Raw genomic sequence first — 18,261 nt, 5'->3', positions numbered from 1 at the left:
TGGGACTACGATAAGTGGATGCCTAAGTAACAGGGCCGGCTCTGGCTTTTTTGCCGCCCCAGGCAAAAAAGCCTCCGCCCGCCCCCCCCCCCCCGCGCGGGGGGGGGCGGAGCCGGGGGGGGGGGGGCGGCGAGCCCCGGCGGGGGCTCCGCTCTCCCGCCGGGGGGAGGGCGCCGGAGGGGAGGGCGGCGGGAGCCCTGAGAGGAGGGCGGCGAGCCCCGGCGGGGGCTCGGCTCTCTCCCCCCCCCCGGCGGCCAGAGCGCCGGGGGCAGGGCGGCGAGAGGGTGGCGAGCCCCGGCTGGGGCTCGGCTCTCCCCCCGGCGGCCAGAGCGCCGGGGGCAGGGCGGCGAGCCCGGCTGTGGCCCCGCTCTCCCCGGCGGCCCGAGCGCCGCGCCGCCCCCCTCCAGGTGCCGCCCCAAGCACCAGCTTGGTTGTCTGGTGCCTGGAGCCGGCCCTGCTAAGTAAGACCTGGAACTCACGTATTTAAAGATGGAGAAAAGCACATTAGCATGAAGCAGAGTTCAATTTGAAAAGGACAGGTTGAAAAGGGGGCTGTTGTAGTAAAGTCTTGGTAGTAAACAACTTCCTTTGTGGGGGGGGGGAGGCGGGGGGAGGAAAGCATGCATTTATCTAGGGGTTCTGCAAATAATAAAATACTTCGGAGCACTTTTAAAGAGTGAAACTGATCTGTTAATAAGGTCTCTAGAGCAGTCTGCCTAGTTCCACAATAAGTTGAACAATACATTTATATTTGGACTGTGTTTTTTTTTTTAAAGTAGTTTATAGAATGCTCTAGCAGCAGAATGTTAGCATATGATGATTATCCACTGATCAGAGAAGTACATTTAAGTCAAATCTCTTTGCACACTTTGGACAGAATGATTGATCTGCTGTTGTAGGAGAAATAAACATCATTCTTACTTTGGTTCATTAGTCTTATTGTTTCCACAAGTGAAAATGTCTTAAGGTTTAAAACTGTTGCCTTCTAGAAGTTTGTCAGTTGTGTTGAATTGTGCAGTGGTTGTTCTTATGTCAGGTCATATAGGGAGAGGAAGAATGATCCAGTGGTTAGGGCTCTAACCTGGGATTTGGGAGACCTATGTTCAATTTCTTGATCCTACAGCCTTCCTGTGTGACCATGAAATAGTCACTTAGCCTCTCTGTGCCTCTTCCTTTGTAAAATGTGAATAATAGAACTTCCGTACCAGATGGGTGTGTCGTGAGGATAAATATATTCAAGATTGTGAGATTCTCAGCTGCTTCTGTAATGGAGGCCATAATAATAACTCAGATTGAAACAGCACAGGAATGAGGGACATTGGCAATTTGACTAAACCCATATGTGAAGCAGACAGTGCTATGAGACACCTTCTCATCCGAATCAATCTGATTCAAAGGAGCGAGGTCTTTTTCAAGAACTTTCTTCCTACTTTAAAAATGTTTCAACAATATTTTAGTGGGAGGAGGCATTTGAGTGAATCTAACCGTAGTTGTAAATCTGAATATCTAACAGTGGCAGAAGGTCAAAATAACTTTTAAAACACTATAGGCTCAATTCTCCACTAAGGTGTATGTCCCCTTACTGCATATATATCTAGGCACTGTGCTTCTGTACACTGTCCCGTCTACACAATATGAATCTGATAGCGGGATACAGGTATAAATGTATGTAAAGTCCTGTCTCTTGTGTCTGATCACTGATGAGGAATGAACAAATGACCGAGAGGCTATGCTATGAATTAGGAATCCTGCAACGACCCCTCCTAAGTTTTCCTTTTGTATTTTCTCATAATTATGCTTTTGTATCAGTCCCAGATAACTGTGTGTAATGCTTCCCTTGACTTATCCTTTTCCTTATTTTATCCCACAGTCCTCCAACCCTGTTCAGCGCCATAGCTCTTTGAGTTTAGGTGGGACAGACAGTGAAGATGAACAGGTAAATAGTCGCTCTTCCTGTTACTAAAGTTTTCTGAGAAAGTACATACAGGGTCTGGTATGAAGCCAAATATGCACCACATACTACTGCTATATCTCTTCTGGGTAAAAAATGCCACAGTGAACTGTGAATGTGACAGTTCATGCACGTGTGCTCAGAAAGACACGTGTCAGAATTTTGAACAAACAAATTCATAAAAATGTGAAGTCTGTTTGCAGATAATGCACAAACAGAAAGAGGGGCTGAATTCCACTAATAAGTTGTTCATGTGAATAGCTTAGCTGTCTCTAGTGACATACTACATACTCTGTTGTGTAACTTAGCAGGTATTGGTCAAATTAGCAGGTACAATATAATATTGCAAAACAATTCACTCCCCTAACAGCAGCCACTGCTCAGTGAGTCCTGTCTGTCATCAGAAGATTGTTGGGGACACTCTACTCCTCTCTGACAGATGAGAATGGCTAGAGGGTCGGCACACATAAAGCTCTTGACCCTTTCTAAAACCTGGGTGTCCTGGGGAAAAGGGACTGAGCTAAGCTGCAGCCTGTGTTTAGTATATAACTGATAACTAGGAGCAGTTGGTCTTGCAGTTAGCCCAGCACAACCTATCCCTGACTGAAGAAGGGGAAGGCTTAAGCCAGCTCTCCTCACCAGTATATGTGCTCGAAGAACAGGCCCAGGTGACTCCCCCCCAGGCCATCCCTGCTGATTGCAGAGCAAGAGGGCACGTTTCCACTGACAGTAGCCTACTTTAGCCATTGAAGGCAGACCTAATGGTGCAGATTTGCTTTTCCAGCCACCCACTCTCCAGCAGCTAATAAAGTGGCTGGAAAACGATTCGACCCTCCCCAGGTGACCTCTGACCTCAAATGCCAGTTACAAGAATGGCCATCACTTATAAATAGGGCTGCAGAGGTGCTTGCCTACCCCATGAGATAGCCACTGCCTAGTTGGAAGGCTCTTCCTACTCCCTGGCTACACCCCTAGCACCAGACATCTCCATGACAGCCTGATGGAGAAGAAAGGGAAGGGGCGTTTCATGGGGTCACAACAAATGCTGATCTGGCTGGAGTGGCGTACTGCCCGCCCCATATGGAAAAACTGCCAAAAAGAAGAAGAATTAACTCTTCAGCTATCTAGTAGGAACTGCAAGTAAGGCCAAGGCAGCATGGTGGCAGAAAATTGTGTACAGCCCCGTGCACCCTCCCGAGGGGGCTCCACTCACAGGGCCCTACTCAGGCCGAGCAGCGTCTCCAAGGCCAAACCCTCAGTCTCTAATCAAACTGCTCAGGAGGCCTTCTCTTCCCTTACACCCTCTCCTGCCACTAAGCCTCTGAGGAGGATGGGAGAGGAGGGTGTTTTCCCAAGACTGACCCTGCTCCTCTGCCTGTGGTTGAGAGCAAGTACTGCCTCGCCTGGTAGTTTCTGGCTTTATCGCTTTCTGGAGTGTGGGGGCGAGGGGGGATGTGAGGCTCTTTAGGAATGGCAGGCCTCTGCTCTCTCCCGGAGACCGCCTTCTCTCTCCCCCCAATTGCTGCTCCACCCAGAAAGCTATATCTCCTAGTGGGTCACAAACTGGACTGGGCAAATAATCCTAAAGTCAAAGTGGTCCAAGTAACTTGCACTTGTTTAAAAAAAAAAAATCTCATTATGTGTATTGAATCCATGGTTCAACTAATGGTTCTACCAGTTCTAGTCAAAATCAGTCCCTTTGCCCATTTATATTAGCCAGACTATCCTTTCCGTAGCCTGGCTACTGGTGGTTCCTTCTAATTTTTCCATGGAAAATATCTGCTTCCCGCTGACCATGATTTCCTTCCCTCCTATTTGCCTGTTTCATGTCCTGGTCTTCTGTGCAGAAAGGGGGGAAGCAGGGAAGAAGAGAAATAACTTTCTGTGGTGCACAGAGCTCCACTACTTGTCAGCTCCTGCTTTCTTCCTCCAATTGCCGGGAAGCTGTATAGTCTTTTTCTCTTTCTTCACAGTGCAGCATCTGTCCCTTCTCCCAAAGATTTTCTCAACAGCCTAGCTTGATGTTGTATTTACATTTATTTTAAATTAAAACGTCTTCCCTTAAACAATCATCAATCGTGCAGTAACATTCGTACCCTTTGCTTTTAATATCAAGCTCTGAATTAGTAGAGCATGAACCAGTAAACTGAACAGAACAGCAATTATAAATCCATAGCTAGTTGTTCCGTTTAACAGAATTCCCTTTGCTTCGTGCTAAGTAAAGAACAAGTGGCCTTGATCACAGTCCTGGCTTAAGTGGATTTCACACAGTGTAATGGTTTGATTTTAGCAGTCTGCTGGGTTTGCTGAAATGGATGGGTAACGTGACATCAAGGCCTCCACTGGCTTCCAGGATTCTCTGAGTGCTTCTGCTGCTGTCTTCATCTTTAGGAAGCTCTCAGGGGGCATGTGTGTGACTCCCATTAGTGGCCTAAGTATTTATAAATGTACACTTCCTGACTGCTTAAAAGATAAGGATGGGCTGTTACTCCAAAAACATCACAGCAAATCTTTTTTTTCCCTTTCCCTCTTCCAGAGCTTTCACCCAGGGCTAAACTCCTTTGCCAAATGGCTGTTACAGCAATCTAACTTCCCTGTTGGCTGCTTTAACTCTAATTAATTAAAGAGCAAAGCGAAGTCCAACACACAAGGAAAGTTTCCTGCCCCAAACACTTCTCAAGGAAAATCCTCTCTAGTTGCAACATTTTCCTTCTGCTTGAATTCCAGTTACAGCACAGATGTCTTCCCTAATCATCTTGAATTCAGAGTGCCAGAGTCATTTAAAAACTGTTAGAGGAAAGAACTTGTATGAGGGAAATGAGCAACAGTTACTGTTTTCTTTTTCTAAGATTTGCTGAACCTATTATTATAATTCTACAGGACCAATAACAGTTTGCTGCTTTAGTTCTTTTAACTTCTCCTGAATTTACACACTGTGAAAAAGAGAATCTAAAACTGAATTAATAAATTCAGTGTTGATTTTGTTTTAGCTCCATGAACTTAAAAAGTCAACAGTGATTAAGAAAGTGGGAGTTGCTTTTCTTTTTCTTAAAATGAAAAGCATGTAATGTATATACCTAGACTAATACTGCAGATCAGACGGGGAAAGCCTTTTAGAGCACAGCTCCAGTTCCAATCTTGCATTTAAAAACCAAGCTGAGAATGAGTACTTTCCTACAATCAGAGTTAAAGGAATTTTAATAAATTTTAGGCAACCAGATGCAGCCTGATGGTTTGAATTAAATCTGACAGGCCTTGGCCCAGGCCAAGATTAAGAGCAGATACTTTCTTAAAGTGACCATACTATGTACCGTTGGAGGACCTTGTAGATCATGATTCTTCTTTAATGCACAATACTGTATTTCATCATGGTAACCAATATTTTCATCTTAAGTCTGTGACTTTGAGCCCAGCAAATCTAAAATATTCACTTATTAAATACTTGCCCAGGAATCTTTACAATGGAATTTTCATCTGAATGAAGCTATGTAGCAGCCTTAAAAGGCAATTTCCCCATGTATTCTCACTGTCTGATGTATGCCTACCGACCCTGAGACTGAAACTGTGTAATAAGACATTATAACTTTGCCACATTATAAATAATATGGGGAACTCTGCACATTCCCTTCAAAGAGGTTTGTAGGAACATTTTATTTGATCAGCATAGATTACTCCTTCTTGACCCTGTTTTAAGTTCAAGCAAACCCAAAAAGGAGAATGCCAAACTCAGTCCAAACTGGGATGTTTCACTGGGTATTGTGGTGGAACCATGGAAAATGGCAGATTTTTCACGCCGATAAAGCTTGCTTGAAGTGTCTGTGCAACTTTGCGAACCTTCCAGCAAACTTGGTCTGAGTTTCAAGTTTGTAACAAAACCAGACTAACTTTGCATGGTTTTGGGTTTCACTGCACACATTTCCCCCGACTCACTTTATAATAGCATCATTTCTTGCTAAAATGACAAATATTTGATTCCCAAGGATAGCAGTGTTGTGGGGCTGTCCTGTGCGTAGCATATTTATCTCAAAAATAATACAGGACTGCTAGATGGAAAGGGACATGTGAATTCTGTTGCGAGTTTGAGGGAGAGGGAAGAGTGAAAGAACAAATTAATCAATAGTAACTTTCTTAGAGTTGGTGGGGAACAGAGAGTGGTCTTTCTTTTGTGACCGTCAGCAATCACACTGCTGCAGAGTATCTGCTTGCTCTCATGAGGAAAAGCAAAAAGACCTTGTTATAAAAACGCAGCAGTGTCTCCTGCTGGTACAAGAAGATACTGCTAACTGCTCATTCAAATAAGAATTGGGAGAGGAATGTTACTATGTGTGTCTCACTTGTGTTACAATGCCATCGATCAGAAAAAACTAAGCGTAAACGTTAATTGCAAGTAGAAGCCGCTAGAAGAATGGACGCATCCAGGAAGAGGGTGTGTTTTATGCAACAACAACAAAAAATTCAGCTGTTTAATATTTTTATAGATCTGATTTTGAGTATATTTGCTTCTAAACCAATCTGGTGAGATAGGCAATGGGAACCAGGATCAGATGCACAGAAAATCTGAGCAAAATAAATAGCGATGTGTTTGTGTTTTGCAGGTACCCTCTGATGCTTCCTCTAGACCTGTCAGCCCTTTGTCCTCTATGGTGCTTGTGATTCCAGCCACACAAGCCAGCGGCTTGCTTCCCGTTGACTTCAACACCCCTGCCAGTCCCGTGGGCTGCCTGGATACCTCGGCAGCTAGGCACAGGATAGCAATAAACCCACGGAAACAGAGAGTTTTTACCAGTAAGAACCAGCAAACCCCTGTAAGTCTTTTCTGGAGGATGAGTGCAAAGCAAAGGGAGACGGGTGCAAGTGTGTGCAGCCTTTGCTGTTCTTCCCCCACTCTGGGGTCCATGAATATGTTAAACAGGAGGATAAGTGATTAAAGCCAATGGGAATCTTCCCATTGGCTTTAATAGAGACAGGAACAGACACCTAGTCCTGTTTTGGCCTTAAAACTCTGACTGAATGGCCGTGAAGGGGAGAATTTTGCTACAGTGAGAATTAAACTGTGGAAGTAGAATTTGACATGGGAATAATCCATAGAATAGAGAATTCTGTAGCTGTCTCAGAGCCAGTCAAAAATGGGAATTCTTTTCCAAGGAAATTTTTGAATGAAACTAAAATTTTGTTTGGTTTGGAATTTTTCACTGAAATGATTCACAATTGCACCTCTACCTCGATATAACTCTGTCCTCGGGAGCCAAAAAAATCTTACTGCGTTATAGGTGAAGCCGCGTTATATCGAACTTGCTTTGATCCGCCGGAGTGCGCAGCCCTGCCCCCCCGGAGCACTGCTTTACCGCGTTATATCAGAATTCGTGTTATATCGGGGCGCGTTATATCGGGGTAGAGGTGTAATTTGTTTTGTTGCTGTCATTCAAATTGAAATGAAATTTTCTCTTTTTTGTTCCCTCCCTCCATTTCTCTGTCCCACCTCCCTTTTTCCACTGGAAGGAAAAGAAAGGGGGGAACGCCAAAACCAGATTTGTTTTCAGTCCTATTTGATTTGAATAAAATGAAAGGGGTTTTTAGTTTCTAATTGTTTAATTGAAAAACTTCAAATTAAACTTTTTCTTTAAAAAAAAAAAGTTTGTATTTGAAAAGCCAATTTACTTAGAAAAAACTATTAAACAACCTCAGACCAGCCTTATCTGTAATCTTTTGCATCTCAAGGAGGCAGAGTAGTTGAGCTACTGTAAGCAGCCTTGGGCTGAATGTCAGTCCTAGCAGCTCCATAGATCTGGGAACCGATTGCTCAGACAGATGGATGCATGGAACATGTAGTCTTCCACTTCCACTGGCAGAGAGAAGCAAAAGTGGGTGGCACTGGGGTAGGGAGTCTATCTCCCCCACCCCCTGGGAATCTACAGAGCCCTGGGAAACATATTGTGGGACTGGGGCCCATAGGCTGGGCAGAGTGTGGCAGAAATGGGGAGGAACTGCTCTATGCAAGATGCTCCCTTCTGCACCAGGAGCATTTCCTCTTGAAAATCTGTTCTGGATTTACTGCTGCTAGGCAGAGTACGAATTCCCAAGGGTGGCTCTCTGCCCCCTTGGAGACATGAACTCCTGCCCTGCCAAGTGGCTAGGCTTCAGTGGCAGCACAGCTCTTACAGAATCTTTATTTGATGCTCTTTGCACTGCAGCAGATAAAACTACAACACTGGAGGAGAATAGCGAATTCTCCTGTGGCATTTCTAGTGACCTGAACTGATGATGACATCTCTGACTTGTTCTGTTCTATACACCCATGTAGCTTTGTCATGTCTTGAAAACACTCCCTCTCAAAATGTATCTGTCTTAGAATGTTTCTGGTACTCACCAAAAACTGAAGTACTGTATTTGTAGTTTTAAAGCTTTGATGTCTTGCTATGTAATTCATTGGAGTAGCAACATTCATTCATTGTATTGTTGAAGTTACAATACAGGGATTTTTTCTTGTGTATGTTTATATTTTTCAAAATGAAGTTACATACAGTGTAAGTTTTGTGCAAAAGTCTTTACTTTGAACCAACCCAAGCATCTTTTTTGAATCCCACTAGCTGGAACAACTGGAAAAGGAACAGAGTCTTCCTGTAACTGCAGAAAAGAAAAGTACAACAAAATTCCTTGATGCTGACCAGTATGAAAATTGGGCAGGTAAGGCATAATTTTGAAGGCTAAATTGTTAAGTCTGTTAACAGAATTCTATTACAGCCCTTTTAAAATTAGGCAGCTTTTACTTTTTTTTAAATCCCAAACTCCGTCCCCTCTGCCTGAGAGCTGGCAGACTGTGCTTGAAAGTGAGAAAAGAATGATGTGCTCTGCTAAACAGAACGATGATGAACTCTGCGGAAGGCATTAAAACAGAAATCACACTAGGTGTAACATTTTTCCAAAGCACCTATCTCACACGGGAGCCTAAATCTCATTGATTATGCTTCTAAGTAACCTAGGCACTATTGAAAATTTTATCCTACATCTGTAAATACTGCCTGAGCATTATACCTTTGGAACAAACCATCTTGAGACAGTGTGTAGTGTGACTTTAAATAGCTTATGTACAAGCAGGTCCATTTTTTCCTCTATTTTTTTGGCTGATAATTGATTCTCACTGCAATAGTAAAATCAGCTGCCATTTCTCCCAAACAGCCCGTTATTAGAATCCCTGATTTTGATCAGTGCGTTATAAATACATTGATTGATTGGTTTAACAAAACACTGACAATGTTACAAACTCAAGGCCTGACCCTGCAGGATGCTAAGTGTTGCCTATGAAGTGCTTAGTGCCTGCAAGCCACGTTGAAGTGAACAGGGATTGAGGGTTCTTAACAGCTCACAGCTCTGCGTGGTACGTAGTTGGGCATCTCTTTGCACTATTTCTGGTGTATTTGCACTATTTCTGGTGAATTCAGCGTTTGTGAAAGGGGGCAGTTCTAGAGGTCGAGGTTCCAAAGCCAAAGAACAGGAATAGGGCAGATATCAGCGGGGTGAGCTGCCCCCAGCTGCCATTTCAGATACTGCATCCCTGAGACTACCAGTAATAGTGCCAATAGTTATGGTGATTTTACTGATGTAGATACTGGCACACTAGGATCTGAACTGAAAGCAACAATGCATTTGATACATCAGCTGCTGAGCAGGCACCTGGCGACAGCAGCTTTCAACTACTACTAGCCTTGGCTATATTCCAACGGAAGCCAATGTATTTCATTACCAGTCTCCTGAGCCAGCCAGTCCATCCCCCATTTTTAAGTATGTTTGTCAGCCGTGGGCATCTAGTAAATTGCAGGGGGGTTGAGGAGTGCAGGAGTCTTCATTGTAACCATCAAGCATAAATTTGTTTTCTTTTGTTCAACACAGGTTCATTGGTCTGGGAGGAGAATAATGGAAAAGGAAGTGGTGCTAAGGAGACACAGGCCATAACAAAGACTGACAATTCCACAAGTAACCCTCGGAATTCTGTATCCCCTGCAGACATAGTTTGTACTTTGCTAGAAGAGGATGTATGCCCTATAGAAACAGACCATCAATCTAAAGTAACAGTGTCCTTTCCAAATGTGCAGTCTTCTCTAGCAAAGTCTGAGGAGGAGAACAAGGCAGAGGAAGTACTGGTACCTTACTGCTCTGATGAATCTATTGGTGAATTCAAACTACTTCTGCAAAATACTGATGAAGTAATTGAACTTTTTGAATCTCTACAGACTGAACCAGAAGCAATTGTATTTCAGGACACATTAGCATCTGACTTGTATGGCATTTCCATGGAAAAGGAGGATGCCACAAAGGTATCCTTAAAACAACCTGTAGACCAAAGTGACAAAGAGCCTGGAGACGGTGGTGTGGCACTTGTAGGAAAAGTGGAAGATCAGCCTTGTACCGATGAGAACAACTTCCTCTGGCCTGATTCAGATCCTGCAGGGTGCGTTTCCCAGGTTCTTTTAGCCACTTTGGAGACGTCCTCTGAAGTAGAGTGCATGGCTGTTTCAGTGCCTGAAAATACCCCAGCAGCAGAAGATGATAAAGACAGGTGCAAAGTTACGGAACTTCAGCCAACCAAAGACAATGTAGATTCAACAACATCCCTACAAAAAGACTCAGTTGTGTCTGTGTCAGATATAGATCGAATGTTGCCTCAGAGTAAAGTGAACAAGGAGCTACATTTGAAATCAGAAATGCATTGTCCTGTTTCAAAGGCTCGCCAAAGCAATCAGGAGACAGATGCATCCAACAACTTGGAAAAACATTCCATCGGATGCCTTGCCTCCTCCAGTTTGGCTGGCTTCAAGAGTTGTATCCCTCTTAGTGGTGACAGTCAGCAGAACCAGTTAGGCGGCGTAACTTCTCAAGAGAAAACAAGGAAAGAAAGCAAATCTCCAGAGGAAAATATAAAGAGTCCATTGAAATCTGCTGCTACAAAACCAGTTCGATTTACTATTGCTCCTGCTTGGCAAAGATCTCTTTCGGGGGGTTCAAATTCCAAGGAAGATTCCTGTGCTAGAAGCTCCCCATCCTCTCCCATAAGACCAGAGTTGTTTGAAGGAACAGCTCACTTAGATACCACCAGGCAAGAGTCTACAAAAAACAACCCTGAAGGGTTTGAGAGGGATAATGAGAGCAACAAGGCCAGTTTGAATTCTTCCATGGAGGGGGCTGAGCATGAAACACAGAATGCTGAAAACCCATTTGGGATCAGACTGAGAAGAACATCCTCTTTGCTAAAGTACCACAGTGAATCTCCAAAGCAGATTCCATTAGCTGTTCACACCACCTCTTCTGGTTCTGTCAAGGAGGATCAAAAATCAGTAGGCACTGGGAGGCCACCTCACAGCCTTCCAGGCAACCAGAAAGCTTTAGCTAAAAAATCAGCTGTCGTGGAAGAGAAAAATGCCCCCAAAACAAAACCTGAAGAAGTCTCAAAGAAGCAACACTCTAACAAACTTTCAGGTATTTATGCTATACTTGTATCCAAAGACTGTTGAGAATAATGGCTGTGCAAGGCCATTACAAAGAGCGGCAAACCAGGGATATGAAAAGAGTAAAAATTTTCTTTAATAGCCTTGACCCTGAAATACAGGACCCTATTCAGCCCTGGTGTAACTCAGCTGATGTCAGTTTGGACTTGTATCTTGGGTTTAGGCTATTCAAGAAAATTCGTAGGTTCCACCATAGAGTATGTTCAAGCTAGAATAGTAACCGGGCATCAGAAATATAAAATGGGCCATTTTTGCCCAGTTTTTGTGGAATTTGGAGAATTTGTTTTCAGCTAATTGCCAGGCCAATGCAATTTAGAACTTAACCAGGTATCACATTAGTTGTAATTTTTTTCTAAAAAATTTGGGAAACGAAAAGGCAGCTTGTCTCTAACTGGATTACATAACAGAACAATGGTCATCACTCTACATTTAGCCTGTACCGTCAGCATGTTGCTTTGAGAGCTGAATCCTGCCCCGATTGACTTTAAAGACTCCAGTAGATAAAAAGGACAAACATCCTTGCCGAGGAACAAAGACAAAATCAGCAGGGAAATTAATGTTATCTTCACCCTTTTCAAAGTGTATTCGCTGAAGGATTTAAAACACAAAACTGTTTAGGTTTTGATAGACTTGCCCTAAATCCCTTTTTTACTTCCAAAATGCTTCTTTTATAGAAAAAGTCCCTAGTCCGCATTTGGAAACTGTTACCTCTGAACCAGCTTGGGTCTCCATGGCAAAACTAAAGCAGAAAGGTTTCCAGGGTCATCCTCTTGCCAAAGGACATAAAAGGGAGGACAAAATGGATCAAGATGAGGTATGGTACCTAGTGGCTGGTAGACTAGAACCATTGTGAATACTGTGACCGTCTGACAGGATGCCTGTACACAATACTGAATTTGGTGTTCTTGGATAGCAGGTTTTTAGTAATGTGTATGACTAAATTTTCAAAACCAATTTCTAAAGTTGTGCCCACAGACAGTTGCTGATGCAAATGAATAGATGTGTATTTGGCCATATCCGCAGCTCAGGTACTTGGAATTTTGGGGTCAGACTCTGCAACACACCTATCCTGCCATAGTCATCTTTGTGCCTCTCATATTCTGAACCCTGCAAGGGGTCTGCCAAATGCCCAGCACAATTTAAAGCAGCCACAAAAAGCTGCTCTATGTTACGGCAGTTTTCCACAGCCCCTGCTCTGCTGCTGAGAACTGGTTCTGGCACAGGACTTGGAGGCAAAAGGTTTGTGGTTCATCCACAGATTTCCTGTGTGACCTTGGGCAAGTCATTTGACTGTGTCTCACTTTCTTAATCTGTAAAATGGGGATAATTGTCCTCTTTGCAGGGCTGTTGGGAAGTTTAATTCAGTAATATTTGTAAAGGACTTTGTGATCCTTGGCTAGAGGGTGCCAAGGAAGGACAAAGCAGTATTGTTATTTCAGTGATCATAAGTATATTACAGACTTAATGGTAAGTGGATACAGTATCACAAGTAGTGATTGTTAAACATGCCATTGAAAAGCTGTGTAAAGAGAAAAGCACCTGGCCTGCCTTGGTATATTCCCCAGAGCACCTGTGCCCTGTTTCTATTTCTCTTCTGGTGAATTCTCGAAGTCCACCTCTGATCGAACCTTAAAGGGGAACTGCTTCCTGTGTGTAATTATTTACACTTGCTGGTTTCCTTATTTGCATTCTTTGTTTTTTTCCTTAAAGCGAGTGACCTGTGCTAGTGAGAATTTATTGGGGAAGAACCTAACTCCCAGCCTGTGCGCTCAGGAGAAGAAATCACAAATGAAGACCACTATGTCTGCTACAGCAGGTATTTTTTTTTTAAAGTGTGTGTGTCTGACTCACTCACTCACAGTAATGGCCAAGATTTTCACTGGTGACTTTTTGGGTGTGTCCATTTTTGGCTGCCCAGCCTGAGAAACCTTTAAATGGGCATAATCTTCAGAGGGTGGCTGCTCAGCATTTTCACCCACTAGGCTGCGTCCAGACATGTCGATAATGCTACTCCCCTGCTTACTCCATCCCCAGAGCAGGTGGGTGGGGGGTGAGCGGAGAAAAGTTCCGTCCTCCGCCCGCTTGCCAAGGTTCCTGACTCAGGACGTGGAAGGGGTGGTTGGTGATGCAGTGACTCACTGCGACTAGAGGCCAGTAGTAAATTACAACCAGCAGGGAGTAACCGTGGCTCAAAGAGGTGTGTGCCTCATGGTGTTTTCTGAGGAGACTGATGCAACGTATGCCCAGCCCTGGTTCAGGGCTATGCCTAAAATCAGAGTTGAGCTGGAACCGTGTGCAGATAACACGCATCAAACTTGCAGTTCAGACTATATTTTACTCAATGAAATCTATTAACTTCAAAGCTTTCTTGTAAGTAAGTGAATAGACTTTCTCGCCTTCCTCCCCATCCTGGGTCGCTGACATAGCAATGGATGACTGGCTGAGGAATCACATGACCCAGAAATGCCACGTTAGCTGCCAGCTCAGTGTGTGATTCAGCTATGATCCTTTTTTTTTTTTTTAAGGATTCCATTATGTGCCAGCTTCATTCCCAGACTCAGTAAACTCGGCACAAAGCTAGACAGTGGTAAGCAGGTAGGAAGTTTGAGACGTCTCCTTTTGGAGTACAGTCAGGGCTGGGCTGAAAATTTCTCCCATGCCTCTGCCGGAGACACCTGGATTTTCACTTTGGCTGAAATTCATGCCACCCATGAAAGTTGCAGCCTAAACCTTTCTTTGCATTGTCTTGCTCCATGGATCATCCTGGTGTACAATGTCTTTTCCCCACAGTGGTAGCAGCTATGGTCACTCAATTCTTTCACCTCTTGAAAATTATGACTATCTCTGACTAATGTTGATGTTTTCAAGAAAATCACCATTACCCAACAGTTCAGAAAAACACCACGCCCTGCTGCAGCATTGTCCCCACATGACCAACAAAACAGGAAGACTTTCAAAACTTAGACTCCTCTTGTTTTACTCATATTAAAGGAGCCAATAATTTGACTTGGCTGAGGGGCAAGGAGTATATATAATTTCCAGAGCAAGTGGTAACCTTGGACACACTTTTTGTCTTGTAAATGGCTGTTGCAAAAGTTTTCTTTCTGCACTTGATAAGTGATTGTGGCTTGTGTGTATGATACGCGTCCTGTACAGGTTGACATTTGTGGCTTGGTGCATGTATAGCGCAAGGTAGAATGGGATGATTAGGAGAGAGTTCTGAGAAACCAGATCCTGCATGGAGAGCTGCCGCATTACTCCTCTCTCGGAGCAAACGTCAGGCCAGAAAGGGGATTGCTTATTTAGACCCCCTATTAGCATGTCCTTAAGCCCATGTCTCCTCAGATGTGCCCATTCTCTGTCTACACTCCACCCCCTTTTTTAAGCCTACGCTCTTGAGACTGTCCAAGGGACTTGAGACTGACTTTCACTCAATACAGAGGAATATGGGTATAATCTTCATAAGTGTCCAAGTTCCTTTTTTCAAAAGGGACTTAGGCACTTGGGAGCCTAACTCCCTTTGAGACTTGAGGCCCAGATTTTAAAAAGGTATTTAAACCTTGCTGGAGCCTAAATCTCATCAACTGTCAATGGGATTTTGGCTCCTAAGTGCCTACTTCCCTTTTGAAAAATGAGATGTAGGCTCCTAAATCAGTTAGGTGTGGCACTGCTGAGTGCAGCAATGCCTGAACATCTTTAAAAATCTGGGCCTAAGTCCCTACGTTATGTAAGCGCTGTTGAAAAAGTGATCCTATATCTGGAGCTTGACCTGCTCTTATTAGGGGAGCGTTGTCCCTTCCGCTATAGTCTGCCCCATGCAGGGCACAGCCAGGGCTATCCCAGGCTGAGGCCCAGGGTCCTACTGAGCTGATCCCAGGGGCAGGCTTTGCCGACAAATGTTATCAGAGTGAATGCGCATTTTTTCATTGATCTCAACACAAGCAGGATCAAGGCCCCTTGTGCTTAACTTTGCTTGTACCCATAAATAGCTTCCATTCATGCTTGCCTTGCCCTCCCTCCTGCGTGCCACGCAAAGACTTGTAGATAGTAATTAAACATAAGAGAAGGTTTGGCTTTTTCAGGCCCTGATTTATATTTCCAAATGAAATACAATCTGTTGGAGTGGAAGGAGTGTGCCGAATGTCAAATGGCTTGTGAACTGTCCCTCGAGATATTTCAGTTGCTTATGTGTAGGCTGCATTCTGTCCTGTCCCATGCAACCCGTCGGAAGACATCAGTCTTTGATATTTTTGATAAGATCGATAAATTAGGCGGTTTTTAAAATAGTAGCTCGGAGCCTTACCAGCAACAGTATCAACATTCCTTAGTCTTTGCCGATGTCACCAGGCTTGTGATAGGCTGCAGATTTCAAAAGCTATATTTGAAAAGAATATCTAGTCACATTATCCTATCAACTTCCCTCCCCTCTGGCTAACATGTCCAAGAAAATGTAGTATGGGTTTAACGCATATTTTTTTCCTAGTAGCATTTTTATAGTACAAGTATTTTTGTTGGCAGTAAAGACTGGAAGGTAAATCTCTAGACCACTCAGTGTTGAAGATGCCTATCGTTCTCTGCTAGCCCAAGGTAAACTTGGAGTGATTCTTCCCATGCAGCACATGCTCATATGGTTGACTCCTAGAGCCACTTGTGCGTTACACAATGCAAAATTAGCCTGTGGAATTCCCTGCCACAAGCTATACTTGTGGCCAAGAGTTTTTAGCAGGATCCAGAAAGTAATTGGATATTTATATGAACAAGATAAAAATCCCTCAGGAATTTTGGAAAAATTTACTCATGCTTCAGGGCTTAAGCCTTCCTCTAAATATTGGGAGTTAGCCTATCTCCAGTGAAAGCTTTCTCCTAAGTGCCTACTACAGAGTTTCTGACATCTTCATCTGAAGCAGCCGGTCCTGGCCATTGTCACAGACTGGGCACTGGTCTCTGGGGCACTGGTCAGATCTAGTCTGGTAATTCCTCCTCTTATCTCTCTTGCTTTGTGAAATTGTGTCACTTTTGGTTTTGTTTCACCTCTAGGTGACGTCACTTTAAAGAGCAGGAAAAAAAGTTAGCATAAGTTCTGTCTAACTCTCCTGTGTTCTGATGACTGACTGGCATTGTTCTCAGCAGTTACACTTGGACCTATGGCTCAGGAAGCGTCTGTGGTTCCCACCACTGAAAAGGAAACGAGACAATCCTGTAATCTGCCAATGACACCATGCAGCTCTACTGAACCACCCTGGCTGTCCCTGGCCAAGAAAAAAGCCAAAGCTTGGAGTGAAATGCCTCAGATTGTTCAATAGCAAATGACAAGAGTGTCCTCCTCTGTACTACCAATAACTGTATTAACTCCATATAGTAACTTCTTCGCTGGGACTGTTTTTGGGGGGATGAGATAAAAGCCTTAGAACCTTCAGCACAGACTGTAGCTGTGAATATGTGAAGAAGAAATGCCATTGACAGGTTAACCTGCAGTAACCACCAGCATTAGGAAACTGAGCATTTTCCACGACGAAATTCCAATTGACCCATTCATACTGACCATGTTTGACTAAAAGACAGTGGTGCTCTAAGAGGAGGCACTTCATGCCTTTGAAGCATTTCCTTTCTAAAAGGGGAGGTTAAAGTACCCTGCACACAATACAGTATTCTGCATGATTTCACTTTGAGCATTGAATTTGTTTGGTGTCACAAAATGGTTTTAGAGCTCTGCACTGGAGCATCCAGACTGGCTGTCACTGATGTAGTAGCATTTATGTCTCTAAAGCTTGGTCTAGGGCAGGTCTGACTGTGGTTCTGATTGTTAACGTATCTATTTCATAAATGAAACAAGACACAAGCAGCAATGCAGATTTAGGGGATTCTCATTTCTTAGGTGGTTAGAGTCACTCTGCCTTGGGCCTCATGCCTTATATTATACCATCTACTGGAAAGGCCCAGAACTGCACTGCCTTTGTGTTCTACTGCTAATGTATTTTAAAAAATCAATACCTTCTAAGGACTAGATTCTGCTCAGTTACCTCTGTAAATCTGGAATAACTCCACTGACCTTAAGGTAGTTTGGAGATGCTGAATTTGGTCCTTATACCTAAGCTAAAATCTTTATATTTAAATTTCTAGCATAGAGCAATTTCTCTTTGTAAGCCTTGAAATATCCCTGCTAATGGCAGAGGTGCGGAAGGTTTGACCCACTCTTGTTTTCTGTGTAGAAGGATACCTGTTTGCCACAAACAGTATCCCACTGTTCATATTCACCGCACTATGATTTTTAGACTATTTCCTTTGCAGTTTAGAAAAAAAAAAAAGAGATGCATGCAACATCCACCCTTAGCCATCAGTACATAACTGAAAGCTGAAGCTGAACATCTATCTAAAGACACATAGCTGGCAAACAGCTGCTCTTTTAGGGTTCAATTCTGCTGTCACTGAAGTCTTGCCACTGACTTTTATGGGAGCAGAATCAGATCCTTTAAAAATAAACTTTGTAAAATGACTTAGTGACATCAGTGTCAGGACAACCAAACTGCAGCTGCCTGTACATTGCACATTTGCAAAACATTTTCTGTTTACAGCCAATGAAAACATTGAAGACTGACTTGTCTGACAGATTGTCTTTTGCAAACAAGTTGGGTAGCATCTTTAAGAAAAATGGTGCGTGGCAAGAGGTCCAAATGTGAAACAACATGTTTGACCTTGGAGTAACTCATTATCTAGACTCCCACCTGTTGGTTCTGGCCTGAATTTAAATATGCTACTACTTCTGAAATCTGTATCCATTGCTAATGAAGACTGTGCAAGTCTTATTCATGT

At 43.5% G+C, this 18,261-nt stretch overlaps 1 protein-coding gene across 1 annotated transcript in view; it reads left to right on the top strand.

The window, feature by feature from the left end:
- Nucleotides 1-16,754, top strand: part of KIAA1210 (KIAA1210 ortholog) — a 68,780-nt gene extending 52,026 nt beyond the window's left edge. The window contains exons 6-12 of the mRNA XM_065410914.1: nt 1,871-1,936; nt 6,547-6,756; nt 8,539-8,635; nt 9,839-11,405; nt 12,160-12,265; nt 13,162-13,267; nt 16,579-16,754. Coding sequence (XP_065266986.1) covers nt 1,871-1,936; nt 6,547-6,756; nt 8,539-8,635; nt 9,839-11,405; nt 12,160-12,265; nt 13,162-13,267; nt 16,579-16,754 — 2,328 coding nt within the window. The remainder of the gene's footprint in view (nt 1-1,870; nt 1,937-6,546; nt 6,757-8,538; nt 8,636-9,838; nt 11,406-12,159; nt 12,266-13,161; nt 13,268-16,578) is intronic.
- The last annotated feature ends 1,507 nt before the right edge of the window (nt 16,755-18,261 follow it).

This window comes from Emys orbicularis, chromosome 9 (assembly GCF_028017835.1).
Source record: "Emys orbicularis isolate rEmyOrb1 chromosome 9, rEmyOrb1.hap1, whole genome shotgun sequence".
NCBI classification, from domain to species: Eukaryota; Metazoa; Chordata; order Testudines; family Emydidae; genus Emys; species Emys orbicularis.
The sequence above is the reverse complement of the archived record's forward strand: the minus strand, read 5'-3'. Positions and strand labels throughout refer to the sequence as shown.